The sequence below is a fragment of the Trachemys scripta genome, chromosome 7 (genome assembly GCF_013100865.1).
Source record: "Trachemys scripta elegans isolate TJP31775 chromosome 7, CAS_Tse_1.0, whole genome shotgun sequence".
Taxonomy (NCBI): Eukaryota; Metazoa; Chordata; order Testudines; family Emydidae; genus Trachemys; species Trachemys scripta.
In genome coordinates, this window is record NC_048304.1 from 53180397 (window position 1) to 53202306 (window position 21910).

Sequence of the window (21910 nt, forward strand, 5' to 3'; positions counted from 1 at the left end):
CGGGGAGGCTGGAGGGAAGGGGTGACTGCGGGGGGGAGTGCGGGGAGGCTGGAGGGAAGGGGTGACTGCGGGGGGGAGTGCCGGGGGCTGGAGGGAAGGGGTGACTGCAGTGGGAGGGCTGGGAGCTGGAGGAGGGAAAGAGGGCACATGGGTTGAGAGGGTACTGTGAGGTGTTGAGAGGAGGGAGGGAGTGGGTGTATGGGGCAAAGAGTTCAGAGGTGTGAGGCTGAGAAGTGTGGGTACAGGTGTAGGAGTTTGGACACTGAGGGAAGGGAATGGCTGCAAAGGATCTGGATGGGGTTGATAGTGATAATTGCAGTGGTTAGAGTGGAACCTTCTTGACAGTGTACCCCAACATCTCATGTAGAGGGTCAGAATTGCCATTCATTCCCAATGAGAACAATCCTGAGACTCTTGTGCCCTGTATGGCACATGTCAGTTGATTGCTGAGCCAGTGATGCTTACTGCTGTTAACGTGGCATTGTGCAGAAAGGAGCATCTACTACTGTCCTCACGCTGCAGGGAGGCTCGTGCTCTTTGAGCTTATTTATGGTTTTCATGCCATTGTAGGGCACCTGGGGGCAGAGATGGGTGAACAAGCAGAAGCAGCTGTGATTACACCATCCATGCTGGAAGAGGAGGAGCAGCTAGAGGCAGCAGGGATGGAGAAGGAGAGGGAAATGCTGGAAAAGGTAAATTGGAGGGTGTAATCAACCAGCCACCGCCAATACCGGGAGTGAGCCGGGGAGACCTCGTGCACCCGCAAGGGGGAAGAGACCTATAAACCCCCCCTGCTGGGCTTTATCCCCTGAGCCCTGAACCCACCGAACCTAACTGAACTGCACCACGTGGATGGGTCACCCCATCTCCATTACCCAGCCCGCTTACTTATACCCATGACTGTCTGTACTTTCTGTATGAGTGATGGCCCCTCACCGCTTGTCGGCTGTATCTTGATGCCGCCCACCATTTACCCCCCCCCCCATTGGGGACATTGCAGTCTGTATATATTATGTGTGCTACCCAACCCCAAAATACCAGCATCCCCCTATACTCTGTATGTTACCCCCAATGACCAATAACTGACGCTTCAAATCTTCTGTATCATTTATTTTTAAAATATTTTCTAATAAAATTTCTGTCACCGGCAAAGCCAAAAATTATGTATTACTTTCTGCCTGTGGGTGCAGATTTGTTACATTCACTTAACTGACTCGTTACATGCTCGGACCTGATTTGTTGGTACTTGTAAAGTTGGGCAAGGTATGCTCTTAATTATCGACAGCTATGCTTTCCAGAGTGGAAATGGTTCATCAGAGTGCACTTCAAGTGAAATCAGTTTCTCAGAAACTGAGAGAGTTTGTAATATTTTGTTATGGTCAAAGGACCGCATTATTAACGTTTTTTTTTTTTTTTACCTTATCAATAGATATTTAAGGTGACACTGTCAGTTTACAACTTTGTTTGTTAAATAAATTTGTTAGTTTAAAAAATGTTACTAATAACACAAGTTTAATAAAAGCTTTAAAACTTCAAATCCAATGTAGCTGTCACCATTATTTATCTGTGGCATTTCTTGGGCCTAGAAGTACTGAACGTTGCACTTTAAAAAATGATTTGGAAAAGGCAGTAGCTTTATAGTGAATTGGTAGGCAGTTCACAACAGTTTGTGAATCACCCATTTCACCTTTTAGTCATCTTCTGTTCTTTGTGTACGCTTTTTATACAGCAGCAGGGGAGAATAAACTTTTTTTTAAAATGGAAACATGATTATAGCACCACAAAAATTGGCTGGACTAGTACCCGAAACTACTTTAAAATCATTTTTTTAATTGATTACATTTCAATTTGACAGTGTCCTTTTAAGCTTGAGTATTTTAAACTGCTATGGCTAGAAACTAGTATTTTATACACCCTGTAATTATAGCCTCTGGTGAATAATAGCTATAGCTAGGAATTAATACTTATGGTAAGCATTCATCTCTAAATTTAGCAGTTTCTGAGAATGTCTACAGTACATCTGTTAGTCTAGATCCAGACTAACACGGCTACCCCGATACAAAAATTATGTTACACTTGAAGTGGGGGTGAAATAAGATGATCAGAATGATGTGTTTTGTTTTTTTTTTTAAGAGAGAGACAAGATGGGTGAAGTAATACTTTTTTTTGGACCAGTTTCTGTGGCGAGAGAGACAAGCTTTCTAGCTTACAACAGAGCTGTTCTTCAGGTTTAGGAAACTACCTGGAGTGTCACTGTTAAATACAAAATAGGTAGTTAATGAATATTTCAAGGGACCATTCAAGGTGAAGTGGCCCATTAACACCCCTTCCATCCTGAAAGGATGGGAGGGAAGAAAAGGCAGCTTGGTGGTGCCAGGGTCATTAATGGGTTATAGATTGTTGTAATAAGCTATAAATCCAATGTGTCTATTCCAGTGTTTCTCAACCAGGGGTAGGTAGAGGTCTTCCAAGGGGTACTTAACTCATCTAGATCAGTGTTTCTCGATTTGGAGCTTGCAGCCCCGAGAGTGGTCATAGGATGGGCTTAGGTGGGTTGCAAATGCATGGCTGGCATTAGAAGGTGGCAAGCAGAGCAGTTGCCTGGGGCTCCATGCTTCAGCCCTGGGCGGCAGGGCTTGGGCTTCAGACAAGGCTTACAAGTGAAAAACAGGCTCAGAGTCACAGTGAAATGTAAGTACAATACTTGTATTCCAATGAATTTATTTTATAATTATATGGTAAAAATGAGAAAGTAAGCAATTTTTCAGTACTAGTGTGCTGTGACACTTGTCTTTGTCTGATTTTGTAAGCAAGTAGTTTTTAAATGAGGTGAAACTGGGGGTACTCAAGACAAATCAGATTCCTAAAAGGGGTACAGTTGTCTGGAAAGGTTGAGAACCACTGGTCTGTTCAGTCCCTGATTTTTAATGTCTAGCAAAGTTATGAATTTAAGCTCCCATTCTCAACTTTGGAAGTGTTGTGCAGATTTCCTTTGAGAATAAGGACTGAGAGGTCAGATATGGAGTTGTCATTTTGTGAAAAGCATTTGCCACAGGTGATGTGGTGTTTTTGTCTTTTATAATTTTTCTGAGTGTTCATTTGAGAGCATAGTGATTATCTGGTTTCAGCTACATTGTTGTTATTTGGGCATTTAGTGCACTGGATGAGGTACATTGTATGTTGTGATGGATGTGTAGGACTTATGGATCTTGAAAGGTGTGTTGTGGGGAATGGGGGTAGATCATTGTAGCAGTAGAGATCCGTATACAGGTTTTGTCTGTTGTTCTGGCAGGGTCTGGTGCTTCTTTGAGTTGATGTGTCCTGATCTGAAGGGAGCTTGCTTCTGATGATGAGCTTGGAGAGGCTGGGGTTTGTTTGAAGGCCACAAGAGGAGGTTTAGGAAAGATTTCTTTCAGGATGTGGTCCTCATCAGGTATGGATTGTAATTGTTTAATGATACCCCATATGGGTTCCACTGTGGGCTGGTAAGTGACAACTAGGGGTGTGCGGTTGGAGAGAATTTTATTTCTGTATTGAAGTAGGTTCTCTTGGGGGTATATCAGTGGCCCATTCCTACTTCTCTGGTGAAGTGTCCTTGTTTGATGACCGTGGTTTTGAATGCATTAAGGCAGTGGTTCTCAAACTTTTGTACTTGTGGCCCCTTTCACATAGAAAGCCTCTGAGTGCGACACCCCGCCCTCCTTAAATATAAATTAAAAACACTTTTTTATATAACACCATTATAAAGGCTGGAGGCAAAGTGAGGTTTGGGATGGAGGCTGATAGCGCGTGACCCCCCATGTAATAACCTCACAACCCCCTCAGAGGTCCCAACCCCCAGTTTGAGAACCCCTGCATTAAGGGGTATATCCTAATGTTCTCGTCAGAGCATATTATGTGGAATCTGAGTGCCTGGCTGTAGGCAAGATTTTTTTGATGTGTTTGGGGTGGCTACTGCATCTGTGAAGGTAGGTGTGGTGATCTATGGGTTTCTTATATATAGCTAGCTGTCTGTAGGATTCCATTGCTGAAGTTGATCATGGTATCCAGGAAGTTGATGCTAGTGTGGCAGTGCTCTAGTTTAAATGGATCGATGATGGTTGTTGAATTTGTGGTAGAAATCTATGAGGGAGTTTAAGTTGTCTGTCCAGAGAATAAAAATATTTATGTACTTCAGGTATATAATTAGTTTTGTGCTGCATTTGTCCAGAAATTATTCCTCTGGGTGGCCAGTGAAGAGGTTGGCATTCTGGGGGCCATCCTAGTACCCAGGGCTGTTCCCATGGTTTGGACAAAGTGAATATAAAATTGTTATGGGTGAGTATGAAATGGATGAGCTTGGTGATGTGTTTGGGGTAGATATCTGAGTGTTATCAATTGTCTTGGGGTATGTCTATACATACAGTGCTGCAGGGGTGGAGCTGTACCAATATGCTGCACCACTGCAGCGCATCTGGTGAAGACACTCTATGTGGATGGGAGAGAGCTCTCCCCGTCAGCATAAAAAAAAGGCTCTGCGAGTGGCATCAGCCATGTGATATTGTGCTGTGCACATGAACACTTAGGTCAATGTAACTTATGTTGCAGGTGGGGGTGGAATATTCACATCCCTGAGCGATATAAGTTTTGCTGACATAGGCTGTAGTGTAGACATAGTCTTGTAGATGTTTGAGGCAGGCAGTGATGCTTTCATTGGGAGGAATGTTGGTGTATAAGGAGGTGGTAAGGATGGTGTTCTGAGGGAGGTTTTTAATGTTGCAGAGTTTCTGGAGGAAGTGAGTTAAAACAAAAATTAAATCTCTATAACTATAGTCTTGTATTTCCTCACTTTCTACAATCGTCTGTATTGAATTCTCCCTTATTTTTCACATTGCGTGTTTGAATGTGATCTTATGTTCAGCTACATGGAAATTCCTATGTTTAATAATGCCCAATCAGTTCAAATTTAGTGAGTACTAGAACTCTGTACCAATGTTTTACTGTATCTTACAGTTTATGCAAGATTTGAAATTGGAAACATCCAGGGACTAACACATCTGGCATCCTTTCTGATACCACTTTCAAGGCAAAGAAAGGATGAATTACCAGAGTGAAGGTTAGGTGCAAAAACTCTGAGAGCATGCATATATTTACTCCTCTACCCTGATATAATGTGACCCGATATATCCAAATTCGGATAGAACGCGGTAAAGCAGTGCTCCGGGGGGGCGGGGCTGCACACTCCGGTGGATCAAAGCAAGTTTGATATAACGCGGTAAGATTTTTTGGCTCCCAAGGACAGTGTTATATCGAGGTAGAGGTGTTCACACCTCTTGGTAATGAGTCTGTGAAGGACATAACTATATGCCAGTTTTGCTCATTAACTTTTTTTATTGCTTAAGCATTTTGCAAAAATTAGCAGACACACATTCATTAACAAGGATTTCAGATATGACAAGTTTGAATTTAAAATGTCAAACCTGTTTTATCTGACCAGGGCTTCAGTATAAATCAAATTTCTTAACTTATAAAAACAGAGATCTCTTGCTCTGATAACTCAAATAACTGAATGGATTTTCTTCAGACTCTCAAGTTAGAAAAGAGAAACTTCTACTATGGAGTAATAATGAGATTTCAATCCAGAATAACAGTGAAAAAAGGACTTATAGTTAAAGTGCCTTCCCAACCTTTATTATAAAATTGCTAAGAATGTAATAAGACTGATTTATTTTTAGCAGTCCCCTACAGTTCTTCTGAATCTATAAAATTCCTTTCTAGCATTGGCAACACTTTATTATCCTTTATGCCTTCTCCTACCAGCTCTAGTATCTTTCAGGCAGGAGACGGGCATTAGAAGCATGGTGTCCTGCTAGAACCTGCATGTTCAAGAAGGCCTCATTTTTTCTTCTTGTCACTACTTTGCACCCCCGGTAGGTGATTTGTACAGCAGTTCAACCGAGGAGCCACTTTTCTATTATATGTGCTGGAGGCAAAATGCTGCTTTGCAAAACTGTGAGAATACGAAGTCTGATGAAAAGAATAGGGGAAACGTACTGCAATAAGAATCCTGATTGAAAAATCCTGCTGGACAGAGGGAGACTGACTAGGTGGACAAAATGAGAGCCTATTCTGGACAAATGGAGTGAGTCAAAGGTCTTAAATGCTGCATGGCATTTAAAAGGCAGCTTTTGTTGACAAAACAGCGACTGCGTACGCACTGCGCTGCAACTCTTGGCAGCAGAAATGTCCTGCTTTGGTGACAAAATAAAATCATCCCGACAAGAGACATAAGGCTTTTGGAGCAAAATTTTTGTCGACAAAGTGCCAGTGTAGACACCACGCTTGATTTAATCACTTTACTTGGCCTCAGAAAGGTGTCCCACAATGCCCACCCTGACTGCTCTGGTCTGCAGTTTGAACTCCACTGCCCTGCAGCTGGGTAAACAACCCCTCCCCCTTAGAAGCCCCAGGAATTTTTGAAATTCCATTTCCTGTTGGCTCGGCATGGAGACGTTTCATTGCATCTTCTCAGGTGACCATGGCAGGTTATTGCAGCAAACATTCTCCCGCTTGGACCACTATGGAGCTGCTCAGTATATGGGAGAGGAGGCTGTGCAGACACAGCTGCACTTGAGCCGTAGGAATTTTCATACCTATGGGCAGATTTCTCAAGGCTTGTGTGAAAAGGGCTATGATCTGGACATGCTGCAGTGCAGAGCAAAGATAAAGGATCTGAGGCAGGTGTACCATAAGGCGAGGGAGGCAAACCATCGCTTCGGTGCTGCACCTAAGACCTGCTGGTTCTACAAGGAGCTGGACGGTATCCTCGGTGGCGACCCCACCACCAAGAGCCCCGTGGATACTTTGGTGGGCCCGGAGGCGGTGGAAAGAGCACCTAACCCGGAGGAAAAAGTCACTGATGAAGAGGTGGAGTTAGACGATGATGTGGAGCTCCTGGTGGGGTTGCCCAGTGGGGCGGGCAGCCTTGCTCTCTGGTGAGCAAGAAGCAGAAGAGGAGACGCCTGGTAAGTGACTGTGGTTTGTGTAGTGCAGAGGTGGGTTCAGGGTATAGAAATGTACAAGGCTGGCTGTGTTTCTGTGTGCTGGACGTTCCCCTGTGCAGCTAATCAGTACAGCAAAACAGGGTATTGATGCACACAGAGATCTCATGGGAATCCTTCAGAGAGATCTCCAGGAAAGTTTCCTGGAGGTACTCAGCAATCCTTTGCCGAAGGTTCCTTGACAGAGCTGCTTCGTTCCTTCCCCCATTGTAGGAAACCTTCCCATGTCATTTGTCTATCACTTTTGCCTGGACCAAAGCAGCACACAGGCAAGCAGCACAGGGACCAGGGCTGAAGCCACAAGTGTGTAGTAGATGTGCCCTTGCTTCCCTGCTTACCCTCAGAAGTGAGATCTGTTACTTTTCCACAGGCGGGGTTCATTGTGGGAGAATTTTAGAATTTTTTCCCTACTTGGCTGCAATGCAACCCTTGCAGAATGCTCTTTTCCCCATGTAGAGTGCTTCCCCAGCCAACACTCACCATGATTTGGGTGTTTGCCGAGATGTGTGCTTGCCAAGAGTCAGTGACAGGTTTCAGCGTAGCAGCCGTGTTAGTCTGTATCCGCAAAAAGAACAGGAGTACTTGTGGCACCTTAGAGACTAACAAATTTATTAGAGCATAAGCTTTCGTGGACTACAGCCCACTTGTTCGGATGCATATAGAGTGGAACATATATTGAGGAGATATATATACACACATACAGAGAGACAACAGAAAAACTTCAAAAACAGACTCCAACGAGAGACTGCTGAGCTGGAATTGATATGCAAACTAGATACAATCAACTCAGGATTGAATAAGGACTGGGAATGGCTGAGCCATTACAAACATTGAATCTATCTCTCCTTGTAAGTATTCTCACACTTCTTATCAAACTGTCTGTATTGGGCTATCTTGATTATCACTTCAAAAGTTTTTTTCTCTTACTTAATTGGCCTCTCAGAGTTGGTAAGACAACTTCCACCTGTTCATGCTCTATGTATGTGTGTGTATATATATCTCCTCAATATATGTTCCACTCTATATGCATCCGAAGAAGTGGGCTGTAGTCCACGAGTGATTGTTATGTTACCAGAGGTGTATTTTACTGAAATGTTTCAATGCTGCATATGAATTTAACAATCATGCTTCTGTGCATTGTTCCTTGTGCTTCGGCAGATGTGGCCTTGAGAAACACCCCATGCACACCGTCCAAACATCTCTGCCAGATAAGAAAGTGCCCAAGATGGAGCAAAGAAGACATGTTCCAGGAAGTACTGCACTTCTCCAATGCAGAGAAAAGGGAACACAAGGAGTGGAGGGGAAGCCAAAAGGCAAGACAGAAAAGATAATCAGGAGTTTAAGGATGCTACTGAGTGGACGATTAAAGTAATGGAGGAGTGCAAACAGATACTGAAGTCCTTAATAATGCTGCTGACTGAGCAGATCCATGCCCACCCTCCCCTGCAGCACATTCAGAACTCTTTTCTGTGCCCCCCCTCAACTCCGCCCACACATTCCTTTCCACTTTCTGGGACTTCTCAGTTTCCCCTTCACTCCACTCCTGTGGACAACTTTCAAAATAACTGGACCTACACACAGCTCTGAAAGTCTGCCCTTCCCTGGTACCTCCTTACCTACCAAGCGTCTGTGTGTGTTGTTTCGTATGCAATAAAAGCAGTTTTTGAATGGTAACTCATCTTCATTTGTTTCCTACAAATTCAGATAGCAGGCACAACCAATACATACACAGGCAGTTTAATCATTTGCTTACTGGAATGTAAGGCCCCAAATTTCACCATTGCTTCCTAGGAAAACTACATGTAATCACAAAGATATACATTACTGGTTCTTGTTTTCAAAGTGTTGTCTCAAAGCCTCCCTGATTTGAATTGACCCCTCTGATAGCCCTGGTATCTGGCTGCTCAAAATCAGCAGCCAAGAGATCTGCTTCCACACTCCACCCGTGAGCAAACCTTTCACCCTTAGCTTCAACGAGATTATGCAACGTACAACATGCGGCTATGACCATGGGATTATCATCCTCATTGAGGTCTAACTTGCCATAAAGGCATCGCCAGTGTGCCTTTAATCTGTCAAAGGCACATTCCACTGTCATCCAGCACCTACTCAACTTCTTGTTGAACCGCTCCTTACTGCTGTCCAGGTTTCCTGTTTAAGGTTTCATGAGCCATGGCTGTAAAGGGTATGCTGGGTCTTCCAGGATCAATATGGGCATTTCAACTTCCCCCACTGTAATCTTCTGGTCTGGAAAGAAAGTCCCTGCTTGTAGCTTTCTATACAGGCTGGTGTTCCTGAAGATGTGTGCGTCATGCATCTTCCCAGACCACCCCGCATTGATGTCAGTGAAATGCCCACGGTGATCTACAAGCACTTGCAGCACCCTGGAGAAGTACCCCTTCCTATTGATGTACTCTGTTGCAAGGTGGTCTGGTGCCAAAGTTGGAATATGTGTGCCGTCTATTGACCCTCCACAGTTAAGGAAACCCATTTCTGCAAAGCTGTCCACTATTTCACACACATTTCCCAGAGTCAAGGTCCTTCGTAGCAGGATGTGATTAATTGCCCACTTGCATTAACGCAGCCCTGTCGGTCGACTTCCCGACTCCAAATTAATGCGCGACCAACAGGTAGCAGTCTAGAGTCGCCAACTTCTACACAGAGATCACCATGTGCTTCTCCACCAATATGGGAGCTCTCATTCTGGTATCCTTGCGCCACAGTGCTGGGGAGAGCTCTGCACACAGTTCCAGGAAGGTGGCTTTCCACCTCCGAAAGTTCTGTAGCCCCTGCTTGTCATCTGAGACCTGTATGAGGATACGATCCCACCATTCAATGCTTGTTTCCCGAGCCTAAAAGTGACGGTTCACTGTCTGCAGCTGTTCCGTGAATGCCAAAAGCAATCTAAAGTTGCTCCTATCCATATCAGACTGCTTGTCAGGCAACTGGGAGTCTTCTTCAGTTAGGAACTTTGTGATTACCTGCACTGCCATCCGCAATGTCTTCATGACCGTGATCAGAGCTTAGGAGAGCAGTTCAGGATCCATCCCTTCACGCAGAGATGGCGGGGCGAACTGCAAACATGGGCCATTGAAAAATGCTGCGAAAGAAAGCTGGAAGCCCATGGAATGCTGGGACAGAAAACAATGCGTCATGGGACATTGCACCCGGTTCCAAGATGCACCATGATCTACTCCACCTTCCCACAAGACCTCGTGGCAGAAGGTGTCCAGCTGGACTGTGGGATAGGTACTCAAGGTGCATTGCTCAAACTGTTGATAGTGCCCCAATTGTGGATGCGCTCTGCTGACAGAGGGAGCGAGTGTGAACATACAATACCAATTTTTATTATAAAAACGAGGAGTGCGGTGGCATCTTAAAGACTAACAGATTTATTTGGGCATAAGCTTTCGTGGGTAAAAGTGGTGTTTCTTCTTCAGAAGTGGGTTTTTTTACCCACGAAAGCTTATGCCCAAATAAATCTGTTAGTCTTTAAGGTGTCACCGCACTCCTCATTGTTTGTTTTTGTGGATACAGACGAACACGGCTACCTCTCTAATTTTTATTATAGAGCTTGTTGAGTGTCGACAAATTCTGTAGTGTAGTCAAGGCCTTGGTCTTTAGGCTTCTTCCCTTGTATTAGCCTTCCCAGAGTTCTTGTGACACACCTTGATAGGAGGACTCTCTGCCCATGCTCTGTTAAAAGAGACCCTCAATGGGGGATTGAGACTCAAACTCCCTTACTCTTCATTTTCTCTCATTAGAAGCTGAGAGGTTCTAATCTTTTTAGTGCAGTCTGTGTGAACTTATCCAGCCAACAGTCCACCAGTCAAATCATGTTTAAAAACAAGATTTATTAAAGGTGGAGAGAAAATTATAGTAGAATAGCAGAAACAGGGTTTTCATAACATCTAGGCTTAAAGCTAAAAATAGAAAAGGCATTCTCAGTTTATCAATAAAATTAAAAGAAAACTGTACATCTCTTAATCAGTCACCTCACCCTGGCACAGCTTCTCCCTCCTGTGCTTCAAACCCTCTCTTTCTTGATAGCCTGACTGTTGTGAGCTCTTACAAAATAAAAAAAAATCCATCCATCCATCAAGTTCCTCTTCAAGGCTCATCCTATCAGGGCAAAGAGTACATCAGCATTTCCACAAAGTAATGTGTGGTCAGGTGCACTGTCTAGAGGAAATGAGTGAATCTGTTTCCCATACAGTGATTATTGCCCCATCATTCTACTAACATCCTTTCATTTAGTTCTGGAAGATTCCCCACACCATTCTTCCCTCCCCCACCAGAGAGCTTTTCAAAGGTAGTTGTAGAGCTATCGGGTGAACGTGGGTTTTAGATATGCTATTTCACCCTCCTTTCAAATGTCTAGTATTTTGACTGCTTAGTGCTAAGCTTTATTCCAGTTCTTTTTTGTTTGGGTTTAGAAAAGTAATTCACAAATCTCATGGCTGAGTTTTTACTATAACTTTACTCTGTATCAAATGCAAATACTACAGCTTCTCTGTTATGCAAGGCACTAAAGATGTTAATTCTAAGCGTATGTGTGACTGACTTGCTCTGCTTGGTAAAGTTAATTTGGGCTCTATCCACATTGTAAGTTAAGATTTGTTTGGAAAGTATAGAGCAGTTATCATTTAAAGGCTGTTTAGTTTACTGAGTATATGGCTAGAAACCTTATGTTGACAAAGTATTTGAAAGCATATTAAAATCTAAGAAATTACACACTGAAAACTGTGTGGGGGAGGAGTTATCTGTCCAAATCCTCTAGGGATACATCTTTTGGTGGTGTGTGGTGTTCATACCCACCCAGCCCACCTCACACGGGTATAAATAGCAGTATAGCTGGTGAGGCACGGCTTAGGCAAGTAAAAAAACACCTGAAGGCAGTGGGTATGTATGCAAGTATATACCATACATGCTCTCTACTCACCCAAGCTGTCTTCCTATCTATATTGCTATTTTTAGCAGTGTAGTGTCCTGCTGCTTCCTTGCTGCTGGAGCCTTTCCCCTCTGAAAGAAAAGATTTCCCTAGCAGGGAAAGGGTTGGGCTGCTCCCTTCTGTGGAGCCTTTCCCTGCCACAGATGAAAGGTAAAGCCTTCCCCTGCTGCTGGAGCCCTCTCCCACCAAAAGTCAGGACACTGGCAGGAGGGAAAGGCTCTGTCACCTCCCCACTGCTGGAGCATTTCCCCTCCATGGGGAAAGCTCTGGCAGGGAGAGGCAGCTGGGAAAGACCATTGCAACTCTCTGCTGCCAGAGCCCTTCCCTGCTGCCTCCCTTGTACCAGAACCTTTCACGGAGGTGTAGCTACACGCCACAGTGTGGTTGCATCCTGCTTTTCACTGCGTCATGTAGCTGCACATACATGATATGTATGCATGGTGGTGGCGTGTAGTGTAAATGTAGCCTAAGTGTGTAATGATTGGGAGGGAAGGTCTGTATATGTGTAATACAATTGTAGCTGTCTTGTTCAAGATGTACAGAATGGTTTTATTCATTTCAAAAGAGTAAAAGCTGAAATGACTAAAGATATGTTTTCCTTCTTTGTTTGCAAGGCTCGCATGTCCTGGGACAGAGACTCCAGTGAAATGCGCTACAAGAGGCTTCAACACTTGCTTGAAAAAAGCAACATATATTCAAAATTCTTGCTGACCAAAATGGAACAGCAGCAACTGGAGGTAGATGTGTTCTAAGTTTAAATGACAGAATTTTGATTTTTTTTTTTAATTATTATAGAGCACTGTAAATCCTAGTCTGCACTAGGGAATCTTACAAAAATATTTCCCTCAGTGGGAGCGTCTGATGTCCTTGCCACCTCATTAGTTAAACCCAGATAAAAATGCCAGAAACTATTACAGCCCTATCTATATTATAGCTTCTTCTCAAGTGATTTTTTTTTTAAGTTCCTAGTATAGTCACAGCCTTTGCATAACATTGATAGAATTTTAAAAATAAACTGAAGCCGCCCCCAAAGAGCTTCTATTGTAACTAAGGTCCGTGATAACAATAAATTATCAGAATTCTTATTAATGGCATTAGTCTTGGGGGATGTGGAAAAGAGGGAGAGGTCTCTTTTTACAACAAATTGAGAAAATATTTCAAAATAAGAGACAAGATTAAAGAAGGTGGGAAACAAGGCATGAGAGGATGATGATGGAGCAAAGATGTAAAGTAGAACAAGGAGCAAGAGGTGAAGTAAGAGTTGTACAGAATATTTAAGGTTAAGAAATAAGCTTAAACTTGGTACAAAAGGAAAGAGGAAGACAGTGAAGGGATTCAAGGGGATAGATGTGGTCAGCAGTGGGAGAGAGAGCATTGATTTTTGGTAGACTACACGGGCTTTTTCCCCCAAATACTGAAGTCTTCAGTCTTTAAAAAAAAAAATCTGATTAGAACAATCTGCAGTTATTACACCTGTATAAATGCATACTCGGAAAGGATATTTTGCTTAACATGTTCCTATTTTAAAACTCCTTGCTTTTATGTATTGCTCCATGTTACATGTACCAAAAAGATCTGTGAGGGATTCTAAGAATTCCTGACTGAAAAGTGAGAATTTTAACAGTGTTTATCTTTTAGAAATCCTAGTTTCTTCAATGTAATCAGAAGACTAATTCCTTTTAAAGACACTGTAGTCAGTTAAATTATCACTTCTGCTGTATTTGGAACAATGCAACGTGTAAAACTGAAAGTGCAGCTACAGATCATGCAAAAATAGATTACAGGGAAGGCGTAACATTTAAGCCATTAGTTTTATGTAAAATAAACACTTAACTAGCTTACAAGCTTCAACTTTTTTTGCGATAAAGCATTTCTGATATGCAGATTTTCTTTTGATAGAATTTTAAGTATCCAGCAAAAAGCAGTACAAAATAATTCTACTTACCCACTGCCAAGCAATTTCAGCTACTTACCAGCTTTCATCTTGGCACCATTTTAAAATATGACTACAAAAGCAAAACCAGTCCCCATCTTACATTGTTAATATAGCACTGTGTGTATTCAGTGTCTATTAGTATTTTTATAATGGATAGATTTATTGCAGCTGTTCTATACAAGTAAGAACTTTGTTTTTTAGGAGCAGAAAAGGAAAGAGAAATTAGAAAAAAAGAAAGAAATGTTATTAAAAGCGGCAACGGTAAGATGTGTTGGCGGTTTTATACAAATTGCTTCTCTGGGATCTGCATGACAAATACCCTGAAATTGATATAGCAACATGGGTTTCAGAGTAGGCTGTAACTTTTCCTTGATTGGTAAATGTTAAAAGTTAAGTTAGTAGAAAAAAATATTTTTTTTCCAGTCTTTGGCTTTACTCTTGAGTGTATGTACACTGTCATAAAGCCTTTTCCATGTATGTCCATGTCACACAACTGTCCTCTTAAGCAAAGCCATACTTAAACTTTTTTTGAACAGTTGTACCTAGAATGGCTTGATTTTCCAAGGTGGGCCAGGACTTTTTGAAAAACAGTTTTTAGCCCAAACTTTATTCAAGACTACCTGATGGTATATTTTGAGCATGTTATGTTGGACCTTGTTCTAACATCGCTAGATGTTATTTTTAGAAATCTATTTACAGTGTTTGGGAGTAACAGTTTTCAAAAATGATGTCAAACATAGTTACAAACTATGTAAACATGTCAGTGCTGATTATACCTTTCTCTTATCTATCCAAGAGATACTAGAAAATATTTAAGTTGATAATGCTTTTAAATATTCACTTTCTAGAGTCAGAATCTAACTGATGAAAAAGAGGAGAAATCTGGTAGGTTGATCTATCATTAGGTTTTGCTTTTTGTCTATATTTAAGTATAGTTTTATTAATTTTTGATGTCGCTTACCTAGTATTTTGAGCCTATGTGATATTTTCTTATAGCTGTGAAGAAAAAAAGAGGAAGAGAAGATGAAACCTATTACATTTCAGAAGTCATGTCCAAAGAGGTAAGAGTGCATTTTATGTAATTTGCAGCAAATAGAAAAATATTTTCAATACATTAGCATTCCCTTGTGATGTAGCTTCCAGATACTGCTGTCTTATGGTACTGCAGCGTATTATAAACATGCATAGAATTCATTGATGTGCAATTTCAGAGAGGTTATTGACTAAAATGTGGTGGTATGTGATTTCTGCAGCTTATATTATCATCTCTTTAGCATAATCACACACACCTTTGTTAACAAAATGAGGCATTTAAGCAGACTTCCAGAAGGTGTACGTATTTCTTCTCTCCCCAGCGTGTGTGTGTAAAAACGTAAACTTTATTTTGTGAACTTTATTTTGTATTCCCAGCTGTGTGGCCTTGAGCAAGTTATTTAATTTATCTGTGCATGTTCTCCTTATCAGCAAATGAGGATAATACACCTCTACTTCGATATAACGCTACCCGATATAACACAAATTTGGATATAATGCGGTAACGCAGTGCTCCGGGTGGGGGGCGGCTGCGCACTCCGGCGGATCAAAGCAAGTTCGATATAACACGGTTTCTCCTATAATGCGGTAACATTTTTTTGGCTCCCGAGGACAGCGTTATATCGGGGTAGCACTTTCAGATCCTGGGATTAAAGGTTCTACAAAAATAGATATTGCTATATTAGTTTTTCAAGTTGCTATAAAGCATATTTTACACTGGCATTTTTGTTTTATTTCTAGGAAATCTTGTCAGTGGCCAAAAAAAGCAAAGTAGAAAATCAGGTATGTCCATGCATATTGTTACAACTTAAGTGTACACTGTAAAACCAATTTAAATGTCTCTAATTTCAAAATTCCTCGGTGTATTTTAGATTGTCTTTACCTCATTTTCTGCCCCCATATTTTAATTGTTTATTACTGAAAACCTACTTTTCTAACTATCCATATTTGTTAATCTAAGTTGCACATACCAACATGGAATAAGTGATTTTAAAATAAGTATCTGAAAATAGAATTCTTTATCTTGAAATTTTTTTTATTGGATTATGCCTCCAAACATCTTGCTAAAGAGAGAGGTATACAATGCAGTTTTGCCGCTTGTTCTCTGTATTAAACTGGGAGGAAATGTCTAAAATATGTTAGCTCAATTTCTCTCTTCATTCTAACTGATAAAATAACAAATATGCATTTTTTACATTTATATAGAATAAATACAATTTTAGGAAAAATAAGCACTGGGAACCCTATATAAGATGTATGATTTTTGTCTAACTTGATTTTATTCATGACAAAGTGGTGGTTTTACTTATACATTATGAATGACTTTATGTGGTATATTTTTAAACTTGTTCTGTAAATAAATGGCTAACTGATATATCATTAGGTGCTCTACTAGAAGTTTTAAAAGTATGGGGTTAAATGGTGCACTGATTTAATATTAAGTTCAAGCCTCCAGAAGTTGGAGCCTAAATTTGTCTTGTGTTAAATGTGAATTGTTTGATAGTGTAGTGTGAAGCACAAGGGAAACATCTTTGTCTCTCAGAATATAAGTCATATGCTCAGGAAAAACAGAGTGCTGGAGTATCAGATCAGGCTTGCGACATACACATGATAAATTGTTCTAGTTTTGAGAATTGATAAGGTGCAGGATGGTGGGGAGTGGGGTTGGTTGTTCTTATAGGGAATTGAGTGTGTGGGGGGAGCCAACTTCTAGTGGTCACTAGAATTTGTTTAAAAAAGGGAAATAGTTCCACGTGAAATATGCCGTCCTTTGTGTGTCAAGTTTTGAGGTCTGTTCACTTTTATGGATAGCAACTTGGTGTTCAACATTATCATTTTATTTAGTAAATATTATTGCTTTTAAACTACAAAGAGTTGAAGGATACATTGCCATTGGGTGGTTGAATGTTTTAAATATTACACCTCTACCCCGATATAATGCAACCCGATATAACATGAATTCGAATATAACGCGGTAAAGCAGTGCTCCGGGGGGGGCTGCACACTCCAGCAGATCAAAGCAAGTTCGATATAACGCGGTTTCACCTATAACACGGTAAGATTTTTTTGGCTCCCGAGGACAGAGTTATATTGGGGTAGAGGTGTAATTGGCTAGGTGGCAATATCGTCACTGGAAATTTCGTGCTTGAGTCATTGTGTGTGGTCAGCCACACTTTGATTAAATCTACCTTTATCATTGCAGCTGGATACTGTTTTGCCTAACTGTAACATTGACTTGCAGATTTGCCAGAATTCTCAGCAGCTTGCTGAGTGTTAACTAAGCTTTGCAATGTTTGTACTTAAATTCTCTGAACTTTCTTCTGTAGGATGAAAGCTCTTCTAACAAACTGTGTGCAGAAGACCTACAGAAAAATGGAGATTCTAATAGTGTCATTAAAGATAGGTTGTCGCAAGCTGTACGACATAATGCCAAGCACTTCCTTGATCCAGTACGGAAATTTAACGGGCAGCCAATACCCTTTCAACAGCCAAAGCTTTTTTCAGGAGGTGTTATGAGGTGGTACCAAGTTGAAGGCATGGAATGGCTCAGGGTATGAATCTGTATGTTAGCCTAAATCTTATGTTTATACTTCTTTCAACAGAAGATGATATTGCTCATGTTTCAAAGTCTTCCACATTAAGTATATTGGGGGAACAGTGTTTCTTTTGGGTTTGGCACCAAAGCTGTGCAGAGCTGGGTTTTTTGTTTTGTTTTTTAAGGAACTCTTGGTCCACGTTAGCTTTGGCCTTTCCAGCCCTATGTGGTTGACTGAACTGCAGAAATTGCATGCACGTTCCTTTAAAAGAAGGGCATATGTATGGGGACATTGCCACGTAATGTCTGGGTGAAAGTTTTGAAGGAAAACAGCTTAAAGCCACTCTTCTAATAGGAGTAAAACATGCATATGGGAAGCTGTACTCCGTTTTCTCTGTTACAATGTACTGATATTTCAGGCAGGATTTTCCTTACCTGATTTCAGATGAGCTCTATCTCAAGTGTCAAAAATCAGTGCTTCCATCTTTGTTTTGAAATTATGAGTGGCCTGTAAAGGATTTCTAAAACTCAAAATTGGGCTCATACACTTAGTTTTTTAAAGAATATTCAGGCCTCTTTTATACATCATAAAGTTTTTCTTCTTGATTTTTCACTTTAGAAATATCAGGAGTGTCAAGTCTAGTCTTCCCTGCTCTAACTAGAGAATGTCTTGGGGATCTGATGTGTGTTGTGAGCTCTTGCAACCTATTTGGAGAGTTGGTATTTTGAATTTTTAACAAAGACTTTTTTTATATAGGACATTGGAGTTAAATGTATTAAAAGATTTAAATATTCTGACAAAAAGTCTTTCCTCTTTCAACTGCTCATGGTTACCGGGCTAACTGCACCGGTTCCATGTCTGGTCTCTAAGTGCACCTCTTCAGGTGCTAGGCCTCTTGCCCGTACCTGTCCCAAGGTGGAATCTTGTGCCGTTTTCCCACTCTTAGACAGGAACCTGAGTATACCAACTGCTTAACATCCAGCAGGTCCAACCCAGCTTCAGGCATGTGTTTCCTCCTTATGGGAACTTGTGACCAATGATATTGACCCAAGAGCCTTCTAAAAAGTGTTTTAAAATCCATTTCTCTCTTGAATATTTGTTCCAATTGCTAAATAAAAATAAATAGCCTACATGCACATTCAGTTTCATCTAAATTGTGCACTTCGCTACATATGGAAAGGAAAGTCTGACTTAGCAACAAGAACAGAATAGACCCAATTAAGTCCCCTGTAGTCATCACAGGGCATACCTACATTACAGATTTCTGCTGACACTGTTATGTTGGTCAAGGGTGTGAAGAAGTGTGCCAGCAAATGCCCTTACTGTAGCCACAGGTACACTGGCAAAACCGTGCTTTTTCATGTTATAGCTTATTTCTCTTGGGCTAGGAGGTTGGAATAAGCTTTACTGAAAAAATTGCAGTTTTTCTGGTATAAGTTGTGTCCACACTAGGAGCACACTTTGTCTGTATGGTATAATAGTATATCTATACTACCAAAGCACTCCTAGTGTAGATGTGGCCATAGGTCTTGTCTACCCTGAAAGAGACTAACTTTCTAATATTTAAAAAACAAACAAACAACCCCTCTCCCAGCTTTTGTTTAAATCTTTTCCACTGACTTTTATCCATCAAAGAAGCTTAAAAGGATACAAGCGCAAGTTTTTCCCTCTGATTGTTTTTGGCTCAGACTTAAAGGTAACAATGTGCTGATTTTAGAAAGCAGATGATAAAGGCTAGTTGGCTAAAACATCAGTGTAACTACACTCTACCCCGATATAACGAGCCAAAATATCTTACTGCGTTATATCGAACTTGCTTTGATCCGCTGGAGCGTGCAGCCCTCCTCCCCCCCCCCCCCCCCCCCCCCCCCTCCGAGTGCTGCTTTACCACATTATATCCGAATTCATGTTATTACGGGGTAGAGGTGTATGTAGGGAGATTCCTACTTCTGTGCAGAAGCATGACATTACAATTATGCAGCTGGTTTTTTGTTAGCTATGTCTCTGTATTTGTTTAACTTGTAAAGCATATTTATTCATGGAGCAAGCGTTCACTCTTAAAATTTATTTTAATATTGAACGCTAAAGTGTCTGAATATGAAATACTGTATCTATATTCTGCTTTGATCACTCAAAATGACCAAGCAGAATTTTTACCAAACTTTATAAAAAATTACCTTTTAGTTTAGAAACCAGCATGAAAAATGTCAACAGAAAATTTCTAGTGAGGTTATCATATCACTTAGGGATAAGCGTTCAGTTAAGGGCATACAGATACCTGATATGTGTCCAAGTTCTTGCACTTTCACAAGGCCAGTGTAACCTGCCACATGTATACGTAAATATTTGACTGGCACATGCATACAGATCCTTTGTATCTAAGTTAGGCAAGTAGAAATTTTATTCATCTAACTCTGAAAATATGCGTATGGGAAGAGATTGATAGCAGGAGCCAAATGGTGAATGCAGTCATAGGTGTTTATATTCACCTGGATGTCTAGTGCTTATTAGGCATATGTATCTTTCTGTGTATGCAGATGCTTTGGGAAAATGGCATTAATGGCATTTTGGCTGATGAAATGGGACTGGGAAAGACAATCCAATGTATTGCTACAATAGCACTGATGGTAGAGAGAGGAGTCCCTGGACCATTCTTAGTATGTGGTCCCTTGTCTACTCTTCCTAACTGGATGTCCGAGTTCAAGAGATTCACTCCAAAGGTAAAAAGTATTTTCTTTTTAGTGTTTTAGAAGAGCAAATTATTTCATTCTCATAACTGTTTTGATTTGGAACTTGTTCTATATGTATTGTAACCACAGTGGTAGTTCTTAGTGTGATTACTATAAAATGTGTGGGTTCTTGATTGCTACTTATTAATGGAAGTATAAAAACTCCTTTTAGATTCCCATAATGCTGTATCATGGAGCCCAGCAGGAACGTCGTAAATTGGTTCAAAAAATTCACAGGCGAGAAGGTTCACTGCAAATTCATCCTGTGGTCATTACCTCGTTTGAAATAGCCATGAGAGACAGAAATGCCTTGCAGGTACGCAGTGCACCTTCACAGGTGGAATGCCTCAGTATCTCTAATATAGCTTACAACAGTGCTTTCTACTGCTGTAGAAACTTCAAACGTTTTTTCTGCTGGGTAGCAGTGTCACACCGTAACAGTTAGAGCTGCTTTTATCAGTTTCCAAGTGCACTGTTCCCTCAGTGTCTAGAGCCCTGGATTGGCATATTTAGTAACTTCCTGAAAAAAGTAGAATGCATTACCCAAAACGGGTTGTGGACAATGGTAGGGAAATTACAGTAAGAAGGCAAGCATAGTCATTAGCCTGAAGCAAACTTGTCCTAAGTGATCTCTCAACAGATGGACAAAAATTGGTTGTTTAAAGGGGAGGTGGTTGTGACGGGTTCCCACTCGTGTGCCACCTGGAACTGGGGTACCACTGAGCTGCCTGGGCTCCCTCTCTCACTGTGCTGCTGTGACAAGCTGCAGACCCCCTCCCAGTCCTACACTTCCACCAGCATTCACACAGGTAGGAACACATCCAGCTGCAGTTACAGGCAGGCTCTCTGATCAGCCACTGCATGAAGCAACAGTAGAAAGTCTACAGCCAAAGTAATTCAGCTCCCCAGGCACACACTCCCTCTGGAGTATAAGCCCAAAATTATACCATCTTGCACTGCATAGGCATTTGTACAGTATAAGCTCATAGCGTCTTTTCTCCTCCGCGCCCCCCCATGTGGAGAGGAATATGCAACAGCCTTTGCCCCTTGAGCTATGATTTCCCATGCATTTCATTCAAATGCACTGGTTTAGATAAAGCAAAAACAAGTTTATTAACTACAAAAGATAGATTATAAGGGATAGGAAACAGATCTAAGCAGATTACCTAGCAAATAAACAAAACACAAACTAAGCTTAATATATATTATAAGATTAGATATGAATTAACAGTTTCTCACCCTGAGAGATGATACAAGCAGGCTTGCAGATTCTTAAGGAACAAGCTGCACTTGCTTTACAGCTTGAAATCTCCAAGTCTTTCATACATGTCTAGAAATCCTTTTAGCCTGTGTCCAGCACGTCCCCCAGCTCAGTCTTTGTTCCTCAGGAGTTTTCTTGTGTGGGGAGTGAAGAGAAACAGATGATGTCACTCCTTATATAGCTTTAACATATGGTGGGAACCCTTTGTCCCAAAGCTCAGCTTGTGGAAAAATACTGGCATCCCAAGATGGAGTCCAGAGTCATGTGACCTGGTCACAGGCCCTTGCATACATTACTGAGGGCTGGTCAATACGACGATGTTGTCAACAAAACTTTTGTCTTTCAAGGGTACTTTAAAAAGCCCACCCCGTGAAAGACAAAAGTTTTGCTGACGTAAGTGGCAGTGTGAATGCGGCTTTGTTAG

General features: G+C 41.3%; 1 protein-coding gene across 1 annotated transcript in view; it reads left to right on the forward strand.

The window, feature by feature from the left end:
* Positions 1–232: 232 nt before the first annotated feature.
* HELLS (helicase, lymphoid specific) overlaps positions 233–21910 on the forward strand; it is a 40713-nt gene continuing 19035 nt past the window's right edge. The window contains exons 1-9 of the mRNA XM_034775747.1: positions 233–692; positions 12606–12728; positions 14129–14188; positions 14776–14812; positions 14924–14988; positions 15701–15742; positions 17287–17511; positions 20034–20216; positions 20398–20541. Coding sequence (XP_034631638.1) covers positions 588–692; positions 12606–12728; positions 14129–14188; positions 14776–14812; positions 14924–14988; positions 15701–15742; positions 17287–17511; positions 20034–20216; positions 20398–20541 — 984 coding nt within the window. The 5' untranslated portion in view covers positions 233–587. The remainder of the gene's footprint in view (positions 693–12605; positions 12729–14128; positions 14189–14775; positions 14813–14923; positions 14989–15700; positions 15743–17286; positions 17512–20033; positions 20217–20397; positions 20542–21910) is intronic.